Source organism: Rhineura floridana, chromosome 8, assembly GCF_030035675.1.
Source record: "Rhineura floridana isolate rRhiFlo1 chromosome 8, rRhiFlo1.hap2, whole genome shotgun sequence".
NCBI lineage: Eukaryota > Metazoa > Chordata > Lepidosauria > Squamata > Rhineuridae > Rhineura > Rhineura floridana.
The window spans coordinates 77,176,206-77,202,034 of NC_084487.1; the positions used below are offsets into that span (position 1 = coordinate 77,176,206).

At 43.1% G+C, this 25,829-nt stretch overlaps 1 protein-coding gene across 1 annotated transcript in view; it reads left to right on the plus strand.

The window, feature by feature from the left end:
• The window catches only part of TAFA2 (TAFA chemokine like family member 2), a 264,376-nt gene that overhangs the window by 178,365 nt on the left and 60,182 nt on the right, over window positions 1-25,829 (plus strand). Inside the window, exons 3-4 of the mRNA XM_061637824.1 lie at window positions 19,355-19,507; window positions 20,615-20,739. Coding sequence (XP_061493808.1) covers window positions 19,355-19,507; window positions 20,615-20,739 — 278 coding nt within the window. The remainder of the gene's footprint in view (window positions 1-19,354; window positions 19,508-20,614; window positions 20,740-25,829) is intronic.

Genomic DNA, 25,829 nt, shown 5'->3' on the forward strand with positions numbered 1-25,829 from the left:
ATCGAAATGTTTATTTGGACTATGGTTATGACAATAAGATTATTATAATTATTAACGAGATGGATTAATTGACATGTTTATTTGGAGAAAAATTGATAGATATATTTCTTAAAGAATTGAAACCTCTCTTTGACTTTTTGTGGAAAGAATAAAGTAATGTTTATGAGATTTGATGATTAATTAAGATAACTACTGGAGGAAAGTGATTTTATAATATGATTTAAGAGACAGGATTGTTATATATTGTAGACCTATAATTGATTTGATCTGTGACAAATGGGAAGTCAATATTTTATTTTTTTTGTTTAATTATTTTTGTTTTGTTTTGTTTTTTGTCTTTGAATGTTTTATGATTTTGTTTTGTATGTTTTATGAAAATTTGAATAAAAATTATCGTAAAAAAAAAAACAAATGTGGGTGGGAGGGAGCTTATTTCCATGGGAAAGAATAGAAAATAGGGTCAACCTGGAATATATGTTTCCTGTAATTTTGATAAATTGTACCATAATCAAACAGGTGTGATATTGGAACTCCATGACTGGATCTCCCAACAATTTTAAATTAGCAGTGAGACGGGGCACTATTTTTTTTTTAATTGGAATTGTAGTTCTGGGGAAAAGAGCCATTTGACAGTACCCCCGTGCCATTTTCCTGAACTAACTGCCCCTCTTCTCAAAACTGCATTTGGCCTCCTAATTGAAAAATATAGAAAGGACAGAACAATTTGTATTCCCCTCCCCTTCAGTAGGGAAATACAAGGGGACAGGGCTAAGTTTCCCATCACCCAAAAGTACTTCTCTAATTGAAATGGCCAGATGCAAAAGAGGACAAGGCTACTGCATCTTTAATAGTTTACTGAAGAGGGATTTTCAGCAAGTGTCATGCAACTAAGGTACAGGAGTTTTTTTTTTTCTTTTCTTTTTGCATCTGGCCATCCAACCTATGCGTACTTCATATTATTATTTTTACAAAAATCTTCAAAAGATCTGATCACAGATCACTGGCATCATGTCTGTCCCTGAGACAATCTGCTTTACATTTTTGGGAATGGTTCCATTCTATTTCATTGTTGTTTGTTCTAATTCTGGTTCCTTCTAAGTCTGAGAATGATGGCAGTAGAAGCAATAATAATGTGTTATCTTAATTTTTGTTCTAATTTGTAGAGAACTGTTGGGAAGCACTGGGATAGCATGGATTTGGGAATAATTGGAAAAATCTAATGAGTCTGATTCCCAAGTCTGGTTTTTAAAAGAAAAAGCATTAGTTCCCTGCTTTTTTGCACATGGTCATTTCCTCCCACAGCAGACAGCATAGTTCAGGACATTGTCAACCTATCACACGCTTTGGTGCTACTAAGAACTGGCTTCTCCAGGTCACTTCCTACAGTTCCCTCTTAATTTTTCTAATAAAGAGAGAGCCTATACATGTGTGCACACCCCCACTAGACCAGTCTTCTCTAACCTGCTGTTGTTCAGATGTTTTGGACTACCACTCACCGGGTCGCTGAAGGCTGCTCTATATGAATGTTGTTGATTTTACCAGTGAATGGTTGTGTGAGTATAACCTTCTCCCAGGGCTGCCTCATAGGGTGATGCCCCATCTTTGGAACACACTTCTCAGACAGATTTGTGATATACCTGCGTTATTTTCATTTCAACCCAGCTAGAGATGTGAAGGCCTAGAAAAATACTGGAAAAGTTTTAGGAAAGTCTGTTTGTTTCCATTTTTTCAGGGAAAACCCCCCAAAAAGGGCTTCAGAAAAAATGGTGGATTTTTAAAAATTGTGTTTTCCTTGTTTTTTTCTGGGCCTTTGAATATCTAAGCACCAGGTTAAATATGTTATTATTCACCAAGGCTTTCGATTTATTCTCTTCTTTTCTAATACTGGTTTTATTAGTTTTATTTATTGCTACTCTACTGATTATTCTTGCTGCTTGTACTAGTTTTATTTGTGAACATTTTTTAAAAAGCCATGATTTAATTTTCATTGGTATGTAGTTTGGTTGTTTTTATGATTATATGTTGCTTTGGAGACTCATTAGAAAAGTGACTCATAAGTAAAATGAATAAATGCCAAAACATTGGGGCAAAATTAGGATATTCAGATTAAAGGACATTTGAAAGTTAAATGTTTTGACAAAATAATTTTTTTGGAAGACACATCTGCCGCATTTGCTTTGAACTTTGGATGTTATTTGGGATTCCCAGATTATTAAAATTATGTATACTGGCTGGTGAATTCTATTTGTAACTTCCACCATGAAAAATAGCCTTAACCTTCAAAGGAGATGTGATAGGATTGCGCCAATAATATTTACTCACTAGTATCAAAAGAGTGCATAAATGAAATATTTTTTGCTAAGCCCAACTGGATAAAGTCAGATGGCTGCAACTGCCTCTTGGTCCAAAAGATTCTACATGAAATGTTCCATCTGGTGGACTGATGTTTTCTAAAGTTTGTGTGCCCAGATGAATCTAAGCCATTTTTTTAATTAATCCAGTATATTTACCTTCTTTTCACTTCTGAGATAATTTAACATGAGGTCCATTTCTGCATCTCTTTGGTGCACTTCGGATATCTGGATATTTTCTGTTGACCATTAAAGAACTTTCATCCGGAGAATGCAATTTCAATAAGGTTTTCCTTGATTTTTTGCCATGGTGGCAAAAATCATCCCGTACAGATGGCAGTAACTGGTGGCTGGCAGAGAAGCTGATGAATGAGATTTATTCCTGGCACAGTGTAGCTAGTTTGGCGACTTCACCGTGGCAAACTATTCATTAGCTGGATTTTTTAAAGCAAGGTTATGATGGCACTTTTTTTAGCAGTGTGTTGTCATATGAACTCATTTTGCCAACCTTCAGCCACCTGGACTAAGTAGGCTAATTGCAATTCAGAAGCAGCCCTTCAAGCCTAGATGCACTAACATCTGTGAGATTACCACTTTTGAAGACCTACTTTGGGGCTTCTATAACTGAATTCTGTAAATAAACTGGGCAGTATTTTTAGAGATATTGGGTGACTGCTGTTAGATATAGAAACATGAATATTTGCTAAATTCCTCCATTGTCACTCTGATGCAGCAGAGGGAGCAGTGCTGTGCAAATTCATATTGCACAAAAGTAATCCCCACATTCTTATTTTGTATTATTGTCTCCTATTTAGCACTGAGCCCAAAATGCCTTTCCACTTCTATAGCACCATTTGCAGACTTCAAAAATGGAGAGGCATTTTCAGGTTTTTGGGATGAGGATTTAACAGGAGAAATTTTTAACATGTTTATAGCTGAGGGAAGTGGAGCCTATCTCAGGACAAGTGGTGGCTATGGCTCCCCTCTCGCCTGCCGGTGGCTTTTTAAAGTTAGTTGTTCTAGTACCAGAAGCAGCAATGGACCTGTAATCAATAGCCCTTCAGAGTGCCATATTCCCACACAATGCCTCTGCTACATCATATGGCATATGTCATTATTTTCGTGACATTAGGACAGAACTGTCGTGAGCCCTGCTGGGAGGGTGTGGACAGACAAGAACAAAGCTGAGGAGGAGGACTTAGAGTGGAATGTTTGAGCCAGTGAAGAGCCGAGCGGAGAGTGGGACCCAGAAGGCACCCCAGCTCTGGATTTGGACAGTTCAACCCCAGCAGCTCCAGATACCTGTGGAGAGTCAATCTGACCAGCCAGTTGTTTTGCAGCCTGACACTCCCACTCTCCCTGCACCCGCATCACCAGCAGGCAGCCCCCCTCCCTTGGAGGGGGAAGATGAGACAGTGACAGAGGCTCCACCTTCACCTCGTGCCAGGAGGCAAATGCAGTGGGAGATTCAACAGACAAGTGTGCTCCCAACAGTGCCAGTGCTTCCATGGAACAAATGTGGGAGATTCAACAGACACAGTTGAGGCAGAACCTTTGCCTGCAAGTGTGCTCCTAACAGTGACAGTTGACACATGCAAGCAGAGTGCCTGCCCAGCCTTACTTAAGCCAAGTGAGAGGGGGAAGTAGTTGCTAAGTCAACATCTTAATGCCACAAAATAGTTCCTAGTTAGTCCTAGATAGATGCTGAGTTCTGAATAAGCCGTAGGTAGATTCATGAAGTGCACTGAATTGAAACTTTCTCTTACTACAATAAAAAAAAACAGCCATGTCTGAATCTGAGTTCTTTGAGCTTGGGCAGGGCAGTTTGACTCAACCACCGCCTCCTCCACCCAACAACCCCATGACTGAGATGTGTTGCGCTGTGTGTAGTTGTGTTGCTTAATTTCGTTTAAAAGCAGCACCACAGCAGCAGAGAGTAACAGCAGATGTTGAAATGCGAGTGTGCCAGCGTGTGCGTGCGTTTGCCTAAGAAAGCAGGCTTTTACCCTGCATCAGCATCACTGAGACTGGAGACTTAGTAAAATAAGAAAAGCTACTTTATTTATAGAAATACATAGTAGATAGAAAAGGCAAACCTAGTTCTAACTAACTAGCTAAGTTGGAGGCATAACTCCCAGGTGTAGGAGTCAGCTCCATGCTCAGAGAGAGAGAGACAAAGGGATGGAAAGGGCGGAAGGAGGAGGGGTAGGTAAGCTTCCCTAAAGGCATCACAGTCTAGCGACAGAAGGAAGTCAGTCACAGCATCACAGGTAAAAGGTAAACAAAGGCTATCCATCTGCAGGACCCTAGCTCTATCTTCCTTCTGGAGCACAAACAAAAGAACAAAACAGGAGTTGCTCTTGCCCCACTTCCAACAAGATGGAAGCGAGGAGCGGGACAGGGGCAGACTATCAGAGAGCCTTTGAGACCATGCTAACCGAACTCCAGAAACTATGAACCAAGAACCAGACCCTCCGAACAGAGAATCAGACCTTGCACCTGCAAGTGACTCAGCTTGGGAATCAAGTGTTTGTCCTGCAGGAGGGGCCTGCCCCAGCCCCACCACTGCCTGTGCCTCATGTTAAGATGCCCGTGGGATCGCCCCTCCATTACAGTGAGGAAAAGGGGCAATTTGCCATGTTCATTGCTCAGTGTGAGCAGTGCGGCAGTCGGATTTTCCCAATGACTCCTTGAAAGTGGCCTTCATCAGCTTCCTGGAAGGAGAGGCTGCCCAGTGGGCAACAACTCTGTTGCTTTGGAACAACTCTGTGCTAGCCCAGTATGATAACTTTGTTGAGGCCATGGTGGAAATCTTTTGAGACCCCCAGTGGAAGGCCACCATGGCCCGCCAATTGGGAACCCTAAAGCAGAGCAAGAATTCTGTCAGAACTTATACCAATGCCTTTTGTATCCTGGCCCAAGAGACGGACTGGAATGAGTCTGCTTTGATGTACCTATATAATAATTGTCTCAGCAGCAAGATCCTCAATGAATTGGCACAAACCCTGCCACTGGACACCTTATCAGACCTCATCCAGCTGTGCCTGCAGATAGACAGCAGATTTGAAGGTCGTCACCTAGAACGCAAGGCTGAGGCGGCCGAAGTGTTGCCTCCCACACCCCTTCCTTGCATGCTTTTCTCATCCAGCGTGGGAACCTCCACCCAGTCCAGGATGGAACCCTTGCAGATAGGGGGGCACAGCCATGCCTGACTGAGGCAGAGAAAGAGAAGCGTTGGAGGGAGGGGTTGTGTCTCTATTGTGGGAAAGTGGGACACCTCACAAAGGTTTACTCCTCCAAGTCAGAGAAACCCCAGTGCAGGAAAACTCCAAATCCCATGAGCTGGGATCGACTGTAAGCCAGGGACCTCAAGTTGGCCCTCTCCTGCCAAAGTCTGCCTTACACCTGCCAATCCATCTAAGCTTGCCCACAGGTCAAAGCATCAAAGCATTTGCCATGATCGATTCGGGGGCATCCAGTAACTTTATGGACTTGGACTTTGCTAAACACAGCATCCCAGTCACCACACTCAAAACTCCCCTGTCTGTGGAAACCATAGATGGGCAGCCCTGACGTCAGAAGCAGTTACCCAGGCAACTGCTGGGTTGCGAGTGGAGCTACCTGGGGAACCGTCCTTCTACTTGGCCACCCTGTCCTGATTTCCGGTGGTCCTGGGCATGACCTGGTTGGCGCAACACGATCCTGTAATCTCTTGGGAGGAAGCAACTGTGACATTCCAGTCGGACTATTGCAAACAGCACTGCCAGCCTACTGAGGCAGCAGCGGCTGTGGCTGCCCCACTCTCATCTGAGGAGGCTTCCCTGCCTGCAAAGTACCAAGATTATCAGGACGTCTTTGACAAGAAGGAGGCTGACCAGTTGCCATCCCATAGGCCCTATGAATGCACCATAGACTTGCTCCTGGAGGCCCAAGTTCCCTCTAGGCACATATATTCATTGTCAGAGCCAGAGTTGGCTGCACTAAGAGACTTCCTGGATGCCATCCTGCAGCAAGGGTTCATTCCATCCTCAAAGACTCCTGCTAGGGCTCATTAAGAGAACTATACTGTCTGGAAGAAGGAGCTACTAGCCATCCGAGATGCATTCGAGACCTGGCGACACCTCTTGGAAGGAGCCCGACATGAGGTAGGGGTCTGCAGTGACTTCTGGAAACTCAAGAGCCTACCAACAGCCCATAAGCTGAACCAACGGTAAGTGCGCTGGACCCAGTTCTTTGCAAGATTTCATTTCCACGTCAACTACGTTGCTCAGGTTCAAAACTGCAGGGCTGATGCACTGTCCCACAAGCCTGAGTAACATGAAACCTGGCCTGAGCCCCCACTATGCCACATCATACCCCTAGACAAGTTGGTGGTAGTGGTGGCCTGTCTCGATCCGTGGATTAAGGAGCTGCGCACTGCTTAGGAGTGGGTGTGTGAGCTAAAGCAGTGCCCTCCGGATCGCACTCCGGGCTTCTACCGGGGGGGGTTGCTCCACCATTATGAGGCCCTTACATGCCCCACGGGGAGATCCGAGCCAAAGCCCTACAGCAGTGTCATGACACTACACCCGTGAGGCATTGTGGGGTGTTCAAAACACTGCAGGCTGTCACACACGATTTCTGGTGGCCAAGAATAAAGCATGACTTTGAGAGTTATGTTCAATCCTGCCCCATGTGCATGAGAGCCAAGCACACCCCTGGGTGACCTGCTGGGCTGCTGGAGCCACATGGTAACCCTGGACTTTATCATGGACCTACTTGCCTCTTGGGGAAAAATACTGTTCTGGTGCTCATGGACGCCTTCAGCAAGATAGCCCATTTCATTCCATGTACCAACAGCCTGAGAGACTGTGCAGTTGTTTATTCAGCACATTTTCCAGTTGCATGGGCTCCCAATCAGACTGGTCTCGGATCAGGGCCCCCAGTTCCCGGCCCAGTTCTGGCATGCCCTGTTGCAGCTGCTACAAATTGAACTATGACTATGTTCATCACACCACCCCCAGACAGATGGGCAACAGAAAATGAATGCCACTCTGGAGTAGCATCTCCTGTGTTGTGTCAATTATCAGCAGAATAATTGGGTGTCTTTATTGTCCCTGGCTGAGTTTGCTTACAATAATTCTGTGCATGCCTCTACCCAGCAGACTCCCTTTTTCGCCAATTTTGGTTACAACCCTCAGAGTTTCCCCACTCCTGACTCCACCCTGGCAGTACCTGTGGCAGCAGAATTTGTGCAAGAGTTACAGGCAATGCAGCAGCTGTTACAAGAGCAATTGGCAAGGGCTAAAGCCGCCTATAAGAGAGTTGCCAACCAGCACTGTCAGCCCAGCCCCTAGATGGTAAATAATGGTTATCTATGTGTTATTTGCTAATGAATGCACCTTGTCACAAACTAGAGACTTAGGAGGGAGGGACCCTTCAAAGTAGAAGCACAGATTAACCTGGTAGCATTCTGGCTATGCTTGCCCACCTCCATGAAGATTCACCCAGTGTTCCACTGTGCATTGCTAACCCCAGAAGAGCCAGCAAATCTCTATTCCCCACCGCCGCCAGTAATGGTTGATGAGCAAGAAGAAAATGAGGTGGAGCAGATCCTCGACTCCCATCAGCGCTGAGGAAAGTTGCAGTATTTGATCCACTGAAGGGGTTTTGGACCAGAGGAAAGATCTTGGGAGGCAGCATCGGACATCTATGCCAGAGTTGGTGAGAGAGCTCCATGAAGCATACCCTGGCAAACCCAAGGTAGGGGGAGACTCAGCATGGAGGGGAGGAGGATGTCATGAGCCCTGCTGGGAGGGGTGAACAGACAAGAACGAAGTGAAGAAGGAGGACTTAGAGTGGGATGTTCGAGCCGGTGAAGGGCCGAGCAGGGAGTGGGATCCAGAAGGCATTCCAGCTCTGGACTGGGACAGTTCAACCCCAGCAGCTCCAGATACCCCTGTGGAGAGTCAACCTGACCAGCCGGTTGTTTCCCAGCCTGACACTTCCCATCTTCCTGCACCCGCATCACCTGCAGGCAGCCCCCCTTCCTCGGAGGAGGAAGAAGAGACGGTGACGGAGGCTCCACCTTCACCTTGTGTCAGGAGGCAAATGCGGTGGGAGATTCAACAGATGAGTGCGCTCCCAACAGTGACAGTTGGTGTACACAAGCAGGGTGCCCACCCAGCCTTACTTCAACCGAGTTGGGGGGGGGGATAGTTGCTGAGTCACGATCTTAATGCCGCTAAGAAGTGCCTAGTTAGTCCTAGAGAGATGCTGAGTTCTGAGTAAGCTGTAGGTAGATTCATGAAGCACACTGAATTGAAACTCTCTCTTACTACAGTAAAAGAAAAAAAAAACAGCCGTGTCTGAGTTCTTCAAGTTCGGGCAGGATAGGAACCATCTTTCTTTCCCTGAGTACTACTAGAAAGAAGCTATAGCATGTTGTAGCATCAAAATCATTTTTTCTGCTGTTGCCTTTTTGTCCTGCTGCTCCTTTTTCTGACAAAAAAAATGGATGGGGAGTCTTTGGCTGAGCTTTAATTTGAAAAATATCTATGTAAAACAACATTCATAGTTGTTGATTTGATTTATAACTTGCCTTTTGTTCCAAGCACCTAACAAAATAAAAATAAGAATAGTCCCTCACAGTTAATAAAATTCTAAAAAGCATATTGTATCTTCTCTATATTTGTGAAGTGCTCTTCTTGAAGTGGCTGCTCCATGGAATCACTCTACTATATCTTGCTGTATGGATCACAGTTATTGCATGAAGATTTACTGTACCATTTGACGTGATCCCTGGAAATTGCCTGCTCTTATGTGGATTTTCTCCACTCGCTTAGAGAAATCCACTTACATGTTACACCTTGAACACAGAGACTATTTCAAGTGCCTTCGTATGGGGTCCATAATGTATGCACAAGGCCAGGAACCTTATATTTTTGGTCCTTTTGGATTTTGCCCTTCATCAGCTACCACAGATTTCTCCCCTCCTCCCATCTATTTCCAACCCACTCTTAAAAATAGATGTGCCATCTTAAGTCTTTTGGGGGGGGTATATTTCAGTGCACTGCTGCCAAGTCTGGAAGCTGGCAAGGCAATACTAACCACAATCACATCAGAAACTGTATTCCAGTGTAACTACTTGGTACTTTGCTTCAAATAGAATGGGTTGTATTCAACTATGTTCTACTCAAACTAGGCTGATGAATGAATAAACCTCAGTAACGGCCATTAATTTCAATGGGTCTACTCTGAGTAGGACTACATAAGAATAACATTGGATACAACCCAATCTGTAGCAAATTATAGGATTGGGGGACGGATGATTTAGGCAATTCTGCACTTAAATTTGTGAAACTGTTTTTGGAAAATAACTGCACTTTTCAGCATACTACATTAGAGCATCTCTGCAGATCCTCATTGAATCCTCATTGAATGATTGTGATAACTTCATGATAAAGATTTGTGGATAGCATATAACTCAGATATGTAATATACTGATGAATGTCTGAGTATAATTGTACAACATTAGGAGCGTGATTCAGTTTTACTTAGGGATTGCGTTGCATTGATTAGGAAAGAGAAAAGAATGCCACTTGAAAATTTAATTGTGAGAGAAGACGGATGAAATACATCATATGAAGGTGAATATCATTGCAGTAGATTGGAAGAAAAATAAAGATGTAGATGATTGGCACTTTCATATTAAACCTAGTTGCTTGGTAGTAAGGCTTACTGAATACAGTAGAAAAAACTTACAAGTAACTGTTCAACTTCCAACTAAGTCATACTTAATAACTTAAATCTATTGATTTCAGTGGGTCTACTCCACCAATGATCTCTTTCTAAGTCTGAACTGTAGAGTAGCATATGTTTCAGTGGAAACTCATTGGCTTTTCCAAGAAACTATTTTAATTTCTATAAGTGTGAATGATAAGCATATTATTACAGGGCTTCAATGGATTTGGGGGAAAACAGAGTGTAGATCTTTATAGGTTTGGTAGTGGTTTGCCACAACAGTGTAAGCTTGTGAAGGTCCTTTGTCTTCAACTACTTTTGAACAAAAAGTGTAGGAAACTTGATCACAAGAGACAAATGTTGCAATATGAATTTTTCTAACAAAAGCTATTTATTGTTTCTAAAAGTTATATCTGATTCTTAAATGGTCATTGAAACTCCCAGAGTGGCTTACAAAAGACTTCTTTTTAAAAAAGAGAAGAAAAAAGCAACATAGATTATAAAACATATATATTTGGCAATGTTTTATTTGACATTTACGAAAGAAAGCTTATTTTAAAGTCTTATATTGGGTATCTATTTCAGTTGGATTTTTCAGTCCACTATAACAGAGGTGGGTTGACTGGAACAACCATAAACACTTAAAGGTTATGTAGCAAGGCTTTAAAAAAATGCAGGACTGTTAATGGTCTTGCTTTTTGGAGTGACACATGGAGACTGAAGAGACGTATCAACTGTTGGAAATGTAGAGAAAAGAATCTACATTTGTTTTCCATATCAATCAGTATAAATATTTGTGTTTTGTGGAAAAACCAACATACCACAGTCTATGATCATGCAATAATAACATGCTGATTTGAGCCTTGACTTAAAAGCGATTTCAGTCACACTGTATTTGTTATTTACCAATTGTGAAATCCATAAAATGCAAACATTTTTTGTTTTTAATGGTACAGAATATTGAATTGATGGGAAACCATATTAAACCAGATGGATGGTCAATTGCCTTATTAATAAATATGGAAATTTCTGTCACCATAGTGACACAAACTTGTGTGGACCATTGTTAGCAATTATGTATGCACAGAACTCAACAGAACTCAAAATGCATAGAACTCATGAAGAAGAGTGGATTTTATTGACTGCAGATAACTAAAAATAATCCTTACTTAATGTTTTCAGCTATTGATTGTTCTAGAAAAAACAGAGAGAAGAGTTGCAGAACTTTGGTTGTAGATTGAGCTAAATTATCAATAAGGAATGATCTCGTGTGCAGGATGGAAAGAAATATAACTAATAGACCCAGATTCTTCATGAGCAAAAGTTAGGGTTTCCATATTGCCCAGTTAGCTGGGTTTTACCTGGATTCTATCGATGTTACCTGGTGCCCGCTTAGCCCATTAGGTGGCCCAGATTCCCAGCTTTCATTTTCTAAAAAAGCAATTCTCTAGCCCTTGTGGATCCAGAGGTACAAGGCAAAATGTGGAGGTAATTTTCTGCCCAATCATTTTGTGAGAAATCAGCCTACTCTCATCTTCCATTGTTCTTAGCCAATGAGGGACATCATAGATGTCCTGGGAAAATCAAGAATTTTAGTCTGCCTATCTGCTGCATATGCAGAATGTAGGCAGTTTAGAAAACTGCACATGCTCACATGATCAACACATGCAGTATGACCCCTTATCCATAGACTTTCTGGCTGAGTCAGCAAGGAGAAGCAGCCTTCATCTCAGTTGCCTCTGTGTCTCAGGGTATGTGTCTTAAGTGGTAAATGCAATGGGAGTATCTGCTTGCCATCATGGAAGATGGAATAAAGGGGTTTGAATCAACCAAACACTCCCTCCCCTGAACAAATACAAGTTACATAAACAAACCTCTCTGTAGAAAAGGCAGAGGTATTAGCATTTGCATTTTTTTGTCCTGCCCCACCCTGTTAATTGGTGCTTACTCCCAAGTAAAGTTGTGTTGGAATGCAGCCTCGCTCACCCTGCTGACAGGCAAAGCCTCAGTTCAGCAATTCAGAAAAGGCTAAAAAGTATTTTTAATACATATCCTTCTTCAAAATGACTGCCAGGCATCTCCCCACCAAAGATCACCCTACTTTATTTCCTCCCCAGGGATGGATGTGTGTGCATATACATCTATACACAGATAAACTATATATATATTCAGTACAGTGGGTGTGTAACTTCCCCCCCCTTAAGACCAATAGGAATGTTTTTTTTCCCCTTAAGACCAATAGGAATGGAACAGCTGTCCTGTCTAATGCTAGCACAGCTTGCCAGGTCTCTAGAATTCACTGCAGTTTTTTAAAGAGGTGCCAGGGCTCAAGTCTCCATCAAGTTCCAGCCTTTATCATAGAAGGTTGTGTTTCCCCTCTTCCTGAACAGGTATGTGAGAATTAGTGTACTAAAGACACTTCTCACATTCTCAGACACTATTCTCATTAGATAAGATGATTGACTGAACTGATAATATTGAAATCTTGATTCCGATCTGCATTACAATTTGTAGCGGTGTGTTCATTTCACATTTCCTAATTGTTGGTATGGGCAACCTCTCAGTCACAATATTGCTTTTAATTTATGCTTTGCGGGCTTTTTGTTTTATGCTGGATTTTTATACTGCTGCATTGACTTATGTTTGTTTCTGTTTTGTTTTTATTATGTTTTTACATTGATTGTGTATTTGTATTGTTTTTATAATGTTTGTAAGCTGTCCTGAGCTCTGTTTTTAACAGGGGAAGGGCAGGATATAAATCCTCTTAATAAGTAAACATTCCATAGTATTGGAAGCTTGAGTCTAGGCATTTAAGGCTGAAATTGTTTTTTTAATCCTCACATCCTCCCCCAGTTTTTGGTGGTAATTACTACGCACAAAAACAAAACAACTGTACAGTGCAACCTTCAACATGCTTAATTTGCATAATTAGTAAATAATTTCCATGATATGCAAATTAGTCTCCCTGGATTTGTGGAACTGAAATATGGCAAACCTAGCAAAAGTCTAGGGCTTGGTTCGTACCTTCCATGAGAAGAATAAGACTCATGGAATGGGGCTTTTCTGGCTTTCTCTTCCTGCTGCAGCCCCCTGTGCTTTCCCCAGTTCCAGAGCAGCACAGGATATGACAGTGGGGCTGCAGCAGGAAGAAGAAATAGACCCTGCCCACCCCCCGTGACTGGAAATGCTTTTTTGCTTGTGCAGAACACTGTTGGGTCCACACCTATGACAGCTGCCTGTGCATTAGTGACTCACTGGATTCTTCTCATCCTATCAGTTTATATTTTGGTCTAAATATACAATATTTTCTTGTTTGTGAGTTGTGTTGGTGCTCTTCCCTAATTTTAATCTGGATACGACCTACTATTGGGGCATCATATAAAATTCAGCTTATTGATGGGCTTCCATCAGTGTAGAAATTTCACCTTGTTTTTTTTCCACTCTCTGTGCTGTTTCCTCTTCATCTTTAAAAAGCACCTGAAGTTCCTTCTACCCTCATAAATCCCATATATAACATAAAAACATTTGGGAAGTGTCTGGGGGTGAAGTTATGTGTCACACGACCTATGAAGATTATCCCAGCTTTTTATTTTTATTTTGTCAGTCATAAACTTTATTGCCAAGCCATAGTCCTTTACAATTTACAGTATACATTAATAGAAAAACAACTGTGGTCGTTAAAACAAAGTCATAGGCATATTATATTAAAACATGACATAAAACGGTAGAAAAATCTTAGTATTGCCTCCTAGGGTTCAAATGGTAAGTCTGTGGCATACTTTGCCCTAAGTTTTTGTGCAGCCAGCGCAAAGAGGGCTACCCTATACGTGACTGAAGGGTCCTGGTCCCTGATAAGAGACGGACAATAATTTCTTGCAAAGATCCCTGGGGGATCAACAGGCCATCGAGAAATTTAGATCTAGGGTGGGAGTATAATGGACATTCCAGCAAATAGTGGGGTAAATCTTCAACCACTTCCATACGACAGATACATAGGCATTGAGCCCATGGGACTTGGGTATAGCGACCTGACAAGACCATAGACGGCATTGTTTGGAATCTTAATGCGGTAAAAGCTTGTCTAAGGTTTGGTAAAAAGGAATAAGTCAGGTATCTTGCTCTCTGGTGATCCGTCTTAATTACCCGGAACCAGGTTGAGAATTTGGAGTTGCTAATTGCCAATCGATTGATCCAGTAACAATGTTGGAAAATTGCCTCTTACAACTTGGGTCGGTTCGGGACATTTAGCGATGGTGTTATATAGTACGAGTGATATAGGCTGGATATTCTAGAGCTCCAGAAACTGTCTCTAATGGCCAGATCGTAGCATAATTTTGATAGTTTGGTGGGGGCGTTTTTTAAAGATTCCCAAAAGTTAAACAGAGCATAGTGGGCACGAGCACTAATTAGGGGGAGGCCTAATTCTGCTCGAAGGAATGCCGCTGGTGTGCCCAGGGGTAAGCACAAAAGTTTTCTTAGGAAACTATTTTGGATTGCCTCAATGATGGACAGGGTGGACCTTTCCCAACCCCAAATGGTACTGCATGAGATACATTTCGTGTGTCTGCAAGGGCATTGGTATTGTCTACCACACTGCTTTTGATGTCTTAGGCTGCAGCCCTATGCGCACTTACACAGAAGTTCCATTGAACCCAGTAGGACTTACTTCTGAGTAGACATGTGTAGGATTGCACTGTTAAACATAAAGATACACTGAAACCACATTTTCAGTTTGTTGAACAAAACCCTACTCTTGAGAGGGCCTCATAGGAAAAACCAATAAGACCCATTCATGTCACCTTGCAAGCATAGTTTGCTTTGTGCAAATGTAGAGATTAATCATAGTATGCAAACTGACTTGTAAAAGAGATGACATACGGAAAGCAGAAACTATCCATGATTTTTATCAAACAAAATATAGGTATTTCTTATATGGATAGTTGATGTTTTCTTCATTGAAATTGTATGAAAGTTAAATTTCTGTTCTCCACTTTTATTGGTGAGGCTGGTTATTCACTGATCTAATCTGTTCTTCATATCCTCCATTGAAAAGCATTTCTATACCATTCATAAATTTAAATGACTATTCCATTTAATTTGATTACATTGGTGTAAAAACCTAAGGATGTCCTATTCTTTCTCACCAATGTTAGACTGAGAAATTTGCTGCCTTTAAAAGGTTTTGTTTGAGCACCAATTTATTTTCAAAGTGTTTTACAACAAACTAAATATATTAAACAGCTTGCGTTTCAGATGCCTATTGGTGCATGTAGGTGATGCTTGATTTCTGCTTAGAAGGTGTCATGTGGCATCTCTGGGGAGCTAGTTGTGCTGTGTAAAGCTATTAAATAGGGATGTGTGGAAACAAACAAAATCTAAGAATCAATGAGACAACTCAGAATACAAATAAGAACTTCAGAGAGAAGAGCAAGGAGGGCCAAAACTCACTAAGGCTGCCGCACAACGGGTCTTGCTTCTGCATAGTTATGCATGTAAGTGTGTACTGTAAAAGTAAGGAGGAACAAATTGACAACAAATTGTTGACAACATAAATTGCCAGATTTGTGAGCTAGTGCACATGTATGAGCATCCATCTTCTGGCTTATTTTGTTTCTGTTTGTGCACATGAATACATGGAGTTTCCTTATTCTATTGGTCCATCTACCCCAATAATTTGACTTCCAATTGCTGCCTAAGGATTAGACATAGGTGTTTCCATCCCTGCTACCTGTGATCCTTTTAAGTGGAAATGGGAACTGAACTCAGGACCTTTTATCTACAAACCATGTGTTATACATACCATTGCGCTACAGCCCCTCCCAAAATTCCAACAGCTTGTGGCAAATAGATCATCATACAATTTACTAGAAGTGATGGATACTGATCAGCCATAACAATATAAAACACTATCTGACCTACATTTAAAATAAGACTGAGATTAAGGAGCTCTACTTGTTAACTGAAATATGAAAGCAGAGATCTGAGATCCATTACTGTTCCTTCCAGTGTCTAGTGTTGGCTTAGTTTCTGCTTATTGTACTTCTACCTTCCAAAAGAACAGATTTACAATTTGTCTGGATTTTTGTAGCAAAGTGTTTGTGATAATTAATAACTATGCAGCATACACAGTAATGTTGCTGTTTTGTGGCAAATGGCAATCCATTGACAGTTCCAAAGCATCTCTGTCCATTTGCAGTTCAGTTTACAACTACCAGTCATTTGAAAGTCTGAATTGTGTGGGGGGATTTTTCTTCATTTTTTAAATTTGCATTTATAGCAGGGAAAAAGTAATAGTAGTAATATTATTTTTAAAAAGTCCATTGCCAGCTGACATTAACAATAAGAATAGTCCATTAATCCTGTTTTAAATGTATAGTTTGATACAGGCAGTCCAAATAGGTGTTTAAATGAAATTGATGAGCATAAAGCCATATGTTCAGACGTAGAAAGGGCAGTGAAATTTTCAAAACACTGTTATACATGGTGGATGTTTGTCCTTCTAGCCTTGCAGTATAAGTCTCTTAGCCACCGTAAGGGCTCACAGAACTCACTTTTGTTGTCCATCTGTTAGTTGCCATACCACAGGAATATAATTTAAAAGTGTGTGAACGTCTGCTAATATCAAAGATTTTGCCAAGACAAAGTTGATGTGAACAACAATTTCTGACCAAAAAGAAAGCACCACAAGACATGCCCACATTATATGCCTTATAAAGAGGCATTTTTCAGCATTATATCATCAACCTCTACCTGAACTAACCAATCCTTTTGTATAGAAATGCTGTGGAGTTCAATATACCTAAAACATTTTTTGTTGGATCAGTCTCAATTTTTATTCTAAAGAAACCCTGGATATGGATGCAAAAACAACTTTCAGTTGGTTAAGATGATTCTGACTCTGTTCTGTTCATCTCTAAGATCCTAAAAATCCACTTTGCAACTTTCCAATAAACATTTATAAACAACTATTATGGGTTTAGTTTTCTGTGAAGATCCAATGATTTCCTCCTAAAGTACAGGAGATGCTGAAGCACTCAAAGGTGACAGTCCAAAAATAGACTCTAAAAATTGCTGTAGTTGATGATCCTGCCATTCAGCAGTAGCCAGTAAGTGGTATCTAAACCACAAATTTGAAATGATACAAATTCTTTATCTGATCTTGTTAACTTATCTAATGTATAAATCCCACTGTCAACCCACTTCTTCCACAAAAAGGACTGTGTCTCTGTATGAAAATCTGGATTTTACCATAAAATTAATTTAGAACGAGCATATGAATCAAAACATAACTGACAAGACATTGTATGCAAAGGCTGTGTTGTGTTAACAAAAGTTATATTCTGTAGTGTATTTTAATGTTATAAGGTTGTTAATTGGCCTTAAAATTCCAGTTCTAAGGTTGTCCAAGTCTTTTTAAGCACTAAGCAGGCAAGTCCTAAACTCTACCACTCTTTTTTGAAGAAGCATTGTTTTAGGGTTCCACTCCTGAATGTTATGTATCCATCACACTTCCCAAGAAGAATGGTGGCCCTGTTCCTTTCTATTTTTCAAAAAAGAAGTCAGCATCTTTGCTTTTTTGTTTCACAGAAGTGCAGGTTTCCTGAACTGCAGACTTTTTTCCAGTAATCTACCTATTGCTTTCAGTTGGTATATCATGATATTCTGTGTAATTAACATTCACCTTGAACTAGAAGCAGTATTGATACTGTCTGAATATGTTTGATTTTTCACTCTCAGCATTGTTCATCATATTGAATGTTCATCCCATAAGTCCACTATAGAACAAAATGATACTTGGCACAGCAAAGCGTCTGCAACAAAATGCTTCAAATCTATCATTGGAAGAAAACTTGTTTTGATTGATGACAGTAAAGCTAGAAGTTTTGTGTCTCTCCGGCAAGAAGCTTACTGGCATGTGAAAAGTATGCACTGCCTCTTTCATTTCCCAAAATATGTGGTCAGTTGAGTAAGACAGACACACAGAAGATACACTTTCAAATGAAAGATGGAAAACATGTAAACATGCAGGATTGGTGGGGAGTGCATGAGAGTGCCTTCTTGGGTGCTGTGACCAGGCTCTGCCCAAGGAGACCTGTCTTACTATTAGCCTCGTGCCTGATGATGAAGACCTTCCTGTTCCAGAAAGTTTTTGGCCTGTTCATTGTTTGTTTTCCCCCCTGCTGCATTTTATTTTATTTTGCCATATGGCTTTTAGCTTTAGCGGGTTGCTATTTTTATCTCATCTTTTTATAGTCAGTTATATGTTGTTTTACAATGCTTTATTATACTTTTGTGTTAATTGTTAGCTACCTTGACCATTGCAATTGGAAAGGTGGGGTATATTTTTAATAGTAATATTTTAAGAAATAAAATGTTTCTTTACAAGCTTTTCAAGCTGTTGCACTAATTTCTCCCTCTCCTTTAAAAACCAATATGCCAATATTTTTAGAATGAAATGTTTTCTGTGGTACGTTTTTTTAAAAAATGACTAGTTCTTACATCATCGGAAAACATCTATGCTTACAGCAAACTCTTCTGATTAGCACTGAGAGGCTTATGGCAAAGATATCCACTGAGAAATAAGAAGGTGGTATCCGTATGCTTGGGGGAATCCTAGAGTTTACAGAAGTACAAAAAATCTATAAGAAAAAACCCCTAAGAGGACAATCCCCAGCCCAACAACAACAGCCCAATGAGAACTCAGCATGCTCAGTGGCACAGAATGCTGAGTGTATTTTTTTTCGTGGTGGTGGTAGAATGGAGTGTCTTGGGAAAGGTAATAGCTGGCTGGCTAAATACTAAGCAGCAACACTCAGTACTGCAACATTTTTTTGCAGGTAACATTTTTTTCTAAATGCGATAATGCATTTCTGAATCATAGGAAATGTGTTCCTGTACTCTTCTCAGCCATATTCACTTCTCTGCCTGCAAACAGCCACACAACATGAAACATACAATGTCCCTGTCCTGCCCAAAGATAGCTGCTGTGTTTTTAGCTGTAAGAAATTATAAAGTATCCCAGTCTAGGCAGCAAGATAAGCCCCTCTCTTAGCACAGAATTTTTGATGACATATGCCATGCTAAACTGAATGCTAAACAGATGGAACCTTCCTCCTCTTTCTCCCTCCCCCTGCTCCCAACTGTTATCCCTTTAAAATTCTGCCCATAATCTCCTGGAAGAGAGCAAGCCAATTTTGGGAGGAAAAAGAGAATTGCTTCAAGAGAATTGTGCTGAACTGTACAAAAATGTCATTACTGCTGTCAATGTCTTGTTTCCACAGCTCACCATGTTAAAACTGGAACTTGTGAAGTGGTGGCTCTCCACCGATGTTGTAATAAGAACAAGATAGAAGAAAGATCACAGACAGTCAAGTGCTCCTGCTTTCCCGGGCAGGTAGCAGGTACCACTCGAGCAGCTCCTTCTTGTGTTGATGGTGCGACACATTCTGTGGTTTGTTCTTCCCTCTCAAGTCATACTCTCCTGAGTTCTTTAAATGATTGTCTTTCATTTAAGCCTGCCAATGTTTATAATGATGATGAGGATATTGAAAGTTCTTTAAAGGTACAGTAGGGCCCCGCTTATATGGCGGGTTAGGGACCAGGTCCCTGCCGTAAAGCGGAACCCATTGACTATAATGGGTTGCGTTGCGCGAAATTGACACAAAGGGAATTTCCCTTAATTGAAAGCCGCCGCATGAGCGGAATGCCGGAAAATGAAATGCCGGAAAGTAGGGCCCTACTGTATTCCCAAGATGAATGATAGCTTGAGATTTTAACATGAACTATCAAGTTTGGCTGTGAAATGAACCTCTAGAGAAGCACAACCTGAAGTACAACTGTGAACACTGATAGTGTTGCATCACGTTCGCTCATTGTAATATTGCTGCCAAAGCCAGATCAGCATATCTGCTGCATGTGCTGCTGTTTCACACTTCCTTTATATTATTTTTGCCACAGAGAAGCACCACCAAGGCAAAGACTGATTCTAGCTTTCTTTTTTAAAGGTTATTTTAAATTAATGTTTTCCTTACATTCTATAGAGCGATTTTTAAAAGGTTCATGTGTCTTTTCCTACTGTGAAGAGCTTGTGTACTCTTTTCCTAATGGTGTTGTCAGCTATCACAGAAACAGTCGCTATATTATCTTCTGAGAGTATGTTTCTTCTGGATACATTAGACTAGAATGTTCAGTAGTTAACAAATATAGGCTAACTGAAAGTAGGAAAAATAGTGAAGCTTTTAACATGAGAGAGTACAAAGGAACTGGATGACTGAGAAATGTGTGTTCTGAAAGGCTTTTAAATAGTCTTGAAATGCTTTAGTCTCAAAGAGAGATAAATGTTGGAAAATAAGCCAAATGCTTTATGATACCCAGCCCCTTATAGATTGATGAACTTCATTACACCTATGCAAGTGTTCTTTTAATTATATATGTAAATTACAGTTGACATGTATGATCTTGCTAGTATTGTTCTGATAATACTTCTGTGGAATAAGTTCAGAATTGCATCAATAAAAACAGTATGCATTTCTTTCCTCTAGCTTCAATAGTGGAACAAAAATGGTGGTGTCACATGCAGCCATGTCTTGAAGGGGAAGAATGCAAAGTTCTTCCAGATCGAAAAGGATGGAGTTGTTCTTCTGGCAATAAAGTGAAAACAACAAGGGTAAGCACATTGCAGCTATTGGAAACAAAACACTAGAGTCAGTCTGATCCACCAGGGCATTCTTGAATCAGGGTGACCACTGAGACATTACCCCCTCCCCAAAAGAGGAAGTCTGGAAGGAAGGCCAGACCACACAGTAGGAGTACCTACAGGTAGCACAGAATTGCAAGGATGACATCAGGAAGGCTAAAGCTGAGAATGAGCTGGGGTTAGCAAGGGATGCTAAAAGCAACAAAAAAGGAAAACATCCATAGTAAAAGACAGAGAAAAGAAATGGTGGTTCAGCTACTTACTGAGGGTGGCAAAATGACAACAGATGACAAAGAAAAGGCAGAAGTTCTCAATTCCTACTTTGGCTCAGTCTTCTCCCAAAAGAGGGTTTATGACTGTCCTGGCAAACGTGAAATTCAAGTTGAAGGGGCATGATTGTAGCTTGTGATTGATAGACAAATGATCAAGGAATACCTGATTACATTAAATGAGTTCAGATCTCTAGGATCCGATGAACTGCATCCTAAAGTAATGAAGGAACTGTTTGAAGAACTCTTGAAACCACTGTCTATTATCTTTGCAAAATCATGGAAGATGGGTGAAGTGCTGGATGACTAGAGGAGGACTAATATTGTCCCTGTCTTCAGAAACGGGGAACCTGTGAAGTACAAACCACTCAGCCTGACATTAATCTCTGAGAAAGTTCTGGTCAGCTGTAAGCACCATGAAAACAATGCAGTGATTACTAGAAGTCAACATGGATTTGTCAAGAACAAATCTTGCCAGACTAATCTTATCTCCCTGGTAAACTGTGGGAATGCTGTGGAGATAATATATCGACATCAGCAAAGATTCTGACAAAGTGCCCCATGATATTCTAATTAGCAAGCTAGCTAAATGTGGGCTGGATGGAACAACTATCAGGTGGATCCACAGTTAGCTATAGAATCGTACTCAAAGAGTACTTATCAATGGTTTCTTCTCAAACTGAGGGGAGGTAACAAGCAGGGTACCGGAGAGCTTAGTCCTGGGCCCAGTGTTCTTCAGCGCCTTTATTAATGACTTGGATGAGGAGGTGCAGGGAATCAGATTTGCAGATGACACAAAACTGGGAGGGATAGCTAATACCCTCGAATACAGAAACAAAATTCAAAGTGATTTTGATAGGCTGGAGCATTGGGCTGAAAACAACAGAATGACATTTAACAGGGATAAGTGCAAAGTTCTACACCTAGGGAGGAAAAAAACACAAATGCATAATCATAAGATGGGAGATACTTGGCTTAGCACCACTACATGCGAGAAGAATTTTGAAATTGTTGTTGATCACAAGCTGAATATAAGCCAACAGTGCGATGTGGCTGCAAAAAGGCAAATGCTATTTTGGGCTGCATTAACAGAAGTATAGTTTCCAAATCATGTGAAAGACTAGTTCCCATCTATTCAGCACCAGGTAGACTTAATCTTGAGTACTGCATCCAGTTATGAACACTGCACTTTAAGAAGGATGCAGACAAACAGGTTCAGAGGAGGGCAACAGGTATGATTAGGGGATGTCCCTGGCACACAAGCCATGACTCCCACTTTCAGACCCCTCCCCCATGCTTCCCCTCGTCCCCTGAACCACGCAGGGCTCCCTGCCCCTTGCCACCCACCCCCATCCTGATCCCTGTGGGGCTCCTCTCTCTTTGCCTCTGTGTGCGTGGGTGATTCCTCCCAACAAAACCCTGTGTGCCAGACAGTCCAAGGAAACAAACCCCTGTACACACTGGACAGTCCACACACAAAAAAACTGCACACTGGGTCCTCCAAACTAGAGGGAGAAGTTCCCCCTGTCCCCTGCATTCCACTGCTGGCCTGGCCTCCTCCTCTTCTTCTTTCTCTCTTGCTGCCTCTTCTGACCTCTAGGAGTGCCCAATGACTGCTCGACGCCTCTGTCTGATGCTCCCTGACCGAACGGTCCTCGAACACACACGCACTCCCGAACCCAAAAAAAAGAGAGTGGGGAAAAGAGCCATGTCAGCAGCAGCCCTTGGTTGCCCCTCCCACCCCCTCCCCTTTCTGAAACGAACAACCCACCCTCCAAGGAAATGCCACCCCCACTCTCTCATCCTCAAATCACCACTCATGCCAGGGCAGTCCCAGGGCCTTGGCCAGGGCCCGTCTCCACTGCTTCTTCCAGGTGGCCTCCCGCTTCCTTGATGTTAGGCCGTGTCACTCCTTCTGTGCAATTGTTTTCAAGTCCGCCTGGACCCGAGCATAGAGGGCTGCTGCCTCCACTTCCCTCTTCCTCCTCCTCTCTTCCTGGCCTGTCCCTTGCTGCTGTTGCAGCCACTGTTCTCGCTGCTCTGTTGTCCTCCTCCCCTTGGTGATGCCTCTGCTTACCCACAGATGCCACAGCAGCGTCAAGTTCAACAGCCTCATGGTGCTCCCTGAGGACCCCTTTCCTGTTGCAGCATCCCTGTCGCTGTCATCCTTGAGGCTGAACCTCTGCACCACCACTGATTGCTGGACCAAACGAGGCACCTGCAGTTTCCAGGCCATCCTTGCCCAGACCTCCTGGGTGAAACTACAGGTGTGCAGGAAATGCCACAGGGTCTCTGCTCTGCCTTGGCAGTCATCCACATATAGGGCCCTTGGGCAATGCGTGTCCGTATAACTCGCTTTCCGTGAGATGACATGCAGTGCCCCATGGCACAGCTGCCACCAGAAATCCAGCAGTCGCCTGGGCACTGTCGGCTCCTTGAAAGGACTTTCTCCTATTGCTCTGTCTCCTCCTCAGGCTCGCTGCCCTCCTCGGCCTGCTCCACTCCTCCCGGACCCTCCTCAGGAGTTCCTGCCGGTGCGTCTGAACAAGGTGGTTGCTCATGATGCCTGCATAGAGCCGCTGCCGCACCCGCTTCAGCCACAAGATCTAAACCCTGCAGAAGATCCTGGCTGAGACGCCCCATGCCATCACCCACCTCTACGCTTGTTTCAGATGCCAGGGGAAAGGGCCCGACACGACTCCTGCCCGCTTTCATTGGGTCCAGGTGGGGTCAATGTCTTCCCCCCTTCCGCCACTTCGCCCCCAAGAACAAGTGCTTCTTCCAGGAGGCGGCCATCAAGGTGGGCCATACCCTTTCTCCCCCACTACTTGGGCCCCTCTGTTCCTGCGGCTTTGGCTGCTCTTCCTCCTCTGCTGCTCTGCCGAGATTGTAGGCCAGAAAGGCTGCAGCCATGTGGGCCTCCAAGGCCACCATTCCCAGCCCCCCCTTCCTGTCCAGATATGTGGATGCTTTCTTAATGGGGCAGTGTTGGGCCCCAAACAATTAGCTGAAAGTGGCCTTGTTGAGCCAGACCATGACTCCCTTGGGTGGGGGGTAGACTGTGGCCAGGAATGTGAGTGCCCGGAGCCAGTAAGTCTTCAGCAACTGTACCTTATGAGTGTAGAACAGGGCCCACTCCCGACACTGCCCTGTCCTCCACTCCAACTCTGCTAGCTTCTCTTCCCAGTTCTTCATGACAGCCACCTCTGTGTCTTGGCTAAACCAAACCCCCAAGATCTTGACCATAGATTTTGCTTCCCGCTGCCCCTCTGGCTGTGGATTCATCTCTTTCCTTGGGGGAGTGAACATCTGGATGCCTGGCCAAATGCCACCCGCCTGCTCCTCCTCCTGCTGCTGGTCCTCTTCCTCCATCCTGACGACCATGCCTCTGCTCTTCAAGATGTTAATGCTGGCCCCTGAGGCCGCCTTGTACTGCTGGAACACCTCCCTGATGCCCTTCCTCTGATCCCTGCTCTGAATGATGATGGTGAGGTAATCTGCATGAGCGATGGCTTTGATGCGCCACTCTTGCACACTCTCCTCCCCAGCCCCTTTACCAGTGGGCACCTGTCCAAGTGCTGCAGGACTGGATCCATGATGAAGATGTACAGCAGCAGGCTGAGTGGGCACCCCTGCCTAACCCCTGTACAGACCGAGATAGGCCTCCCCTGCCATCCATTGACTCTTGGCCTAGCCACTTCCCCCCAGTAAAGAGTCCTCACCACTTTGATGAGGCCTACAGACACCCCCTGCTGTTCCAGCACCACCCACAAATATTCGTGCCTCACCAGGTCAAAGGCCTTGGCTTGGTTGAGGGAGACTATGTAGCCTTGCCATTGGCCTTACTTCACCTTCTCCAGCACCTCCCTGATCGTGCAGAGGAAGTCCATCATGGTCCTCCCTCAGAGCCCGCTGGTCTGGCCCCAGTATAATATATCGCCCACCTCTTTCATCAACCTCTTTGTCAGAACCTTGGCCAAGATCTTAGAATCTGTGTTGCAAAGGCAAATTGGCCTCCAGTTCCTGATATCCTTGAGGTCCCCTTTCTCGGCCAACAGGGTGAGAATGGCCTCCCGCATTGAGCTCAACAATTCACCCATCTGCAGGGCCTCGTTGTATACATCAGTCAGGATGGGGACAAGAGTGTCCTGGAAGTGGTGGTAGAACTCCCAGGGGATCCTTTTTCTTCCTTTTACCTTGACAACCTGGAAACCGTCCTCCCTGTTCTTCTCCTCTCATACTGCCATTGCCCTCTACTCCTTACTCATTTCCACATCTTCTTCCAAAGAGACAGCTTCCCCCAACTTATGCCAGCCCTCTGCCTCAGTGACCCAGCTCCCTGTTGCTGCTCCCAGGCATCCTTTGTGCTGTCCTTACCTCCTGCTCCTCCTTTCATTGCTGCCACTTCCTTCCCCTCCAGCCCCCTTCTTCTGCAGCCCTTAGAGTTCCTGAGCTTCACTGAGCAACCAAGACTTGGAGCAGGTACAATAGGTATGGGCCTGGCCCTCGCACAGATTGCATGCAGTGCTGCCCTGGCACTTGTTAACAATGTGGTCCTGCCCTCCACATTGGACACATCTCCTGGCATTGCATCCCACGCTCATGTGATTTAGGGAGCCGCACTGAAAGCACATGCGCAGCTGCCCTGCATACCTGATGTGGCCCCTTTAATTTCCTAGGTAAAAAACCTGAGGCAAGTGTTTTATCTTACCCCACTCATCCTGTGCCAGCTCTACCTGGGCCTGGAACTCCCCATTCCAAACCCCAAAATGGTCTTTGACCTTATAGGGA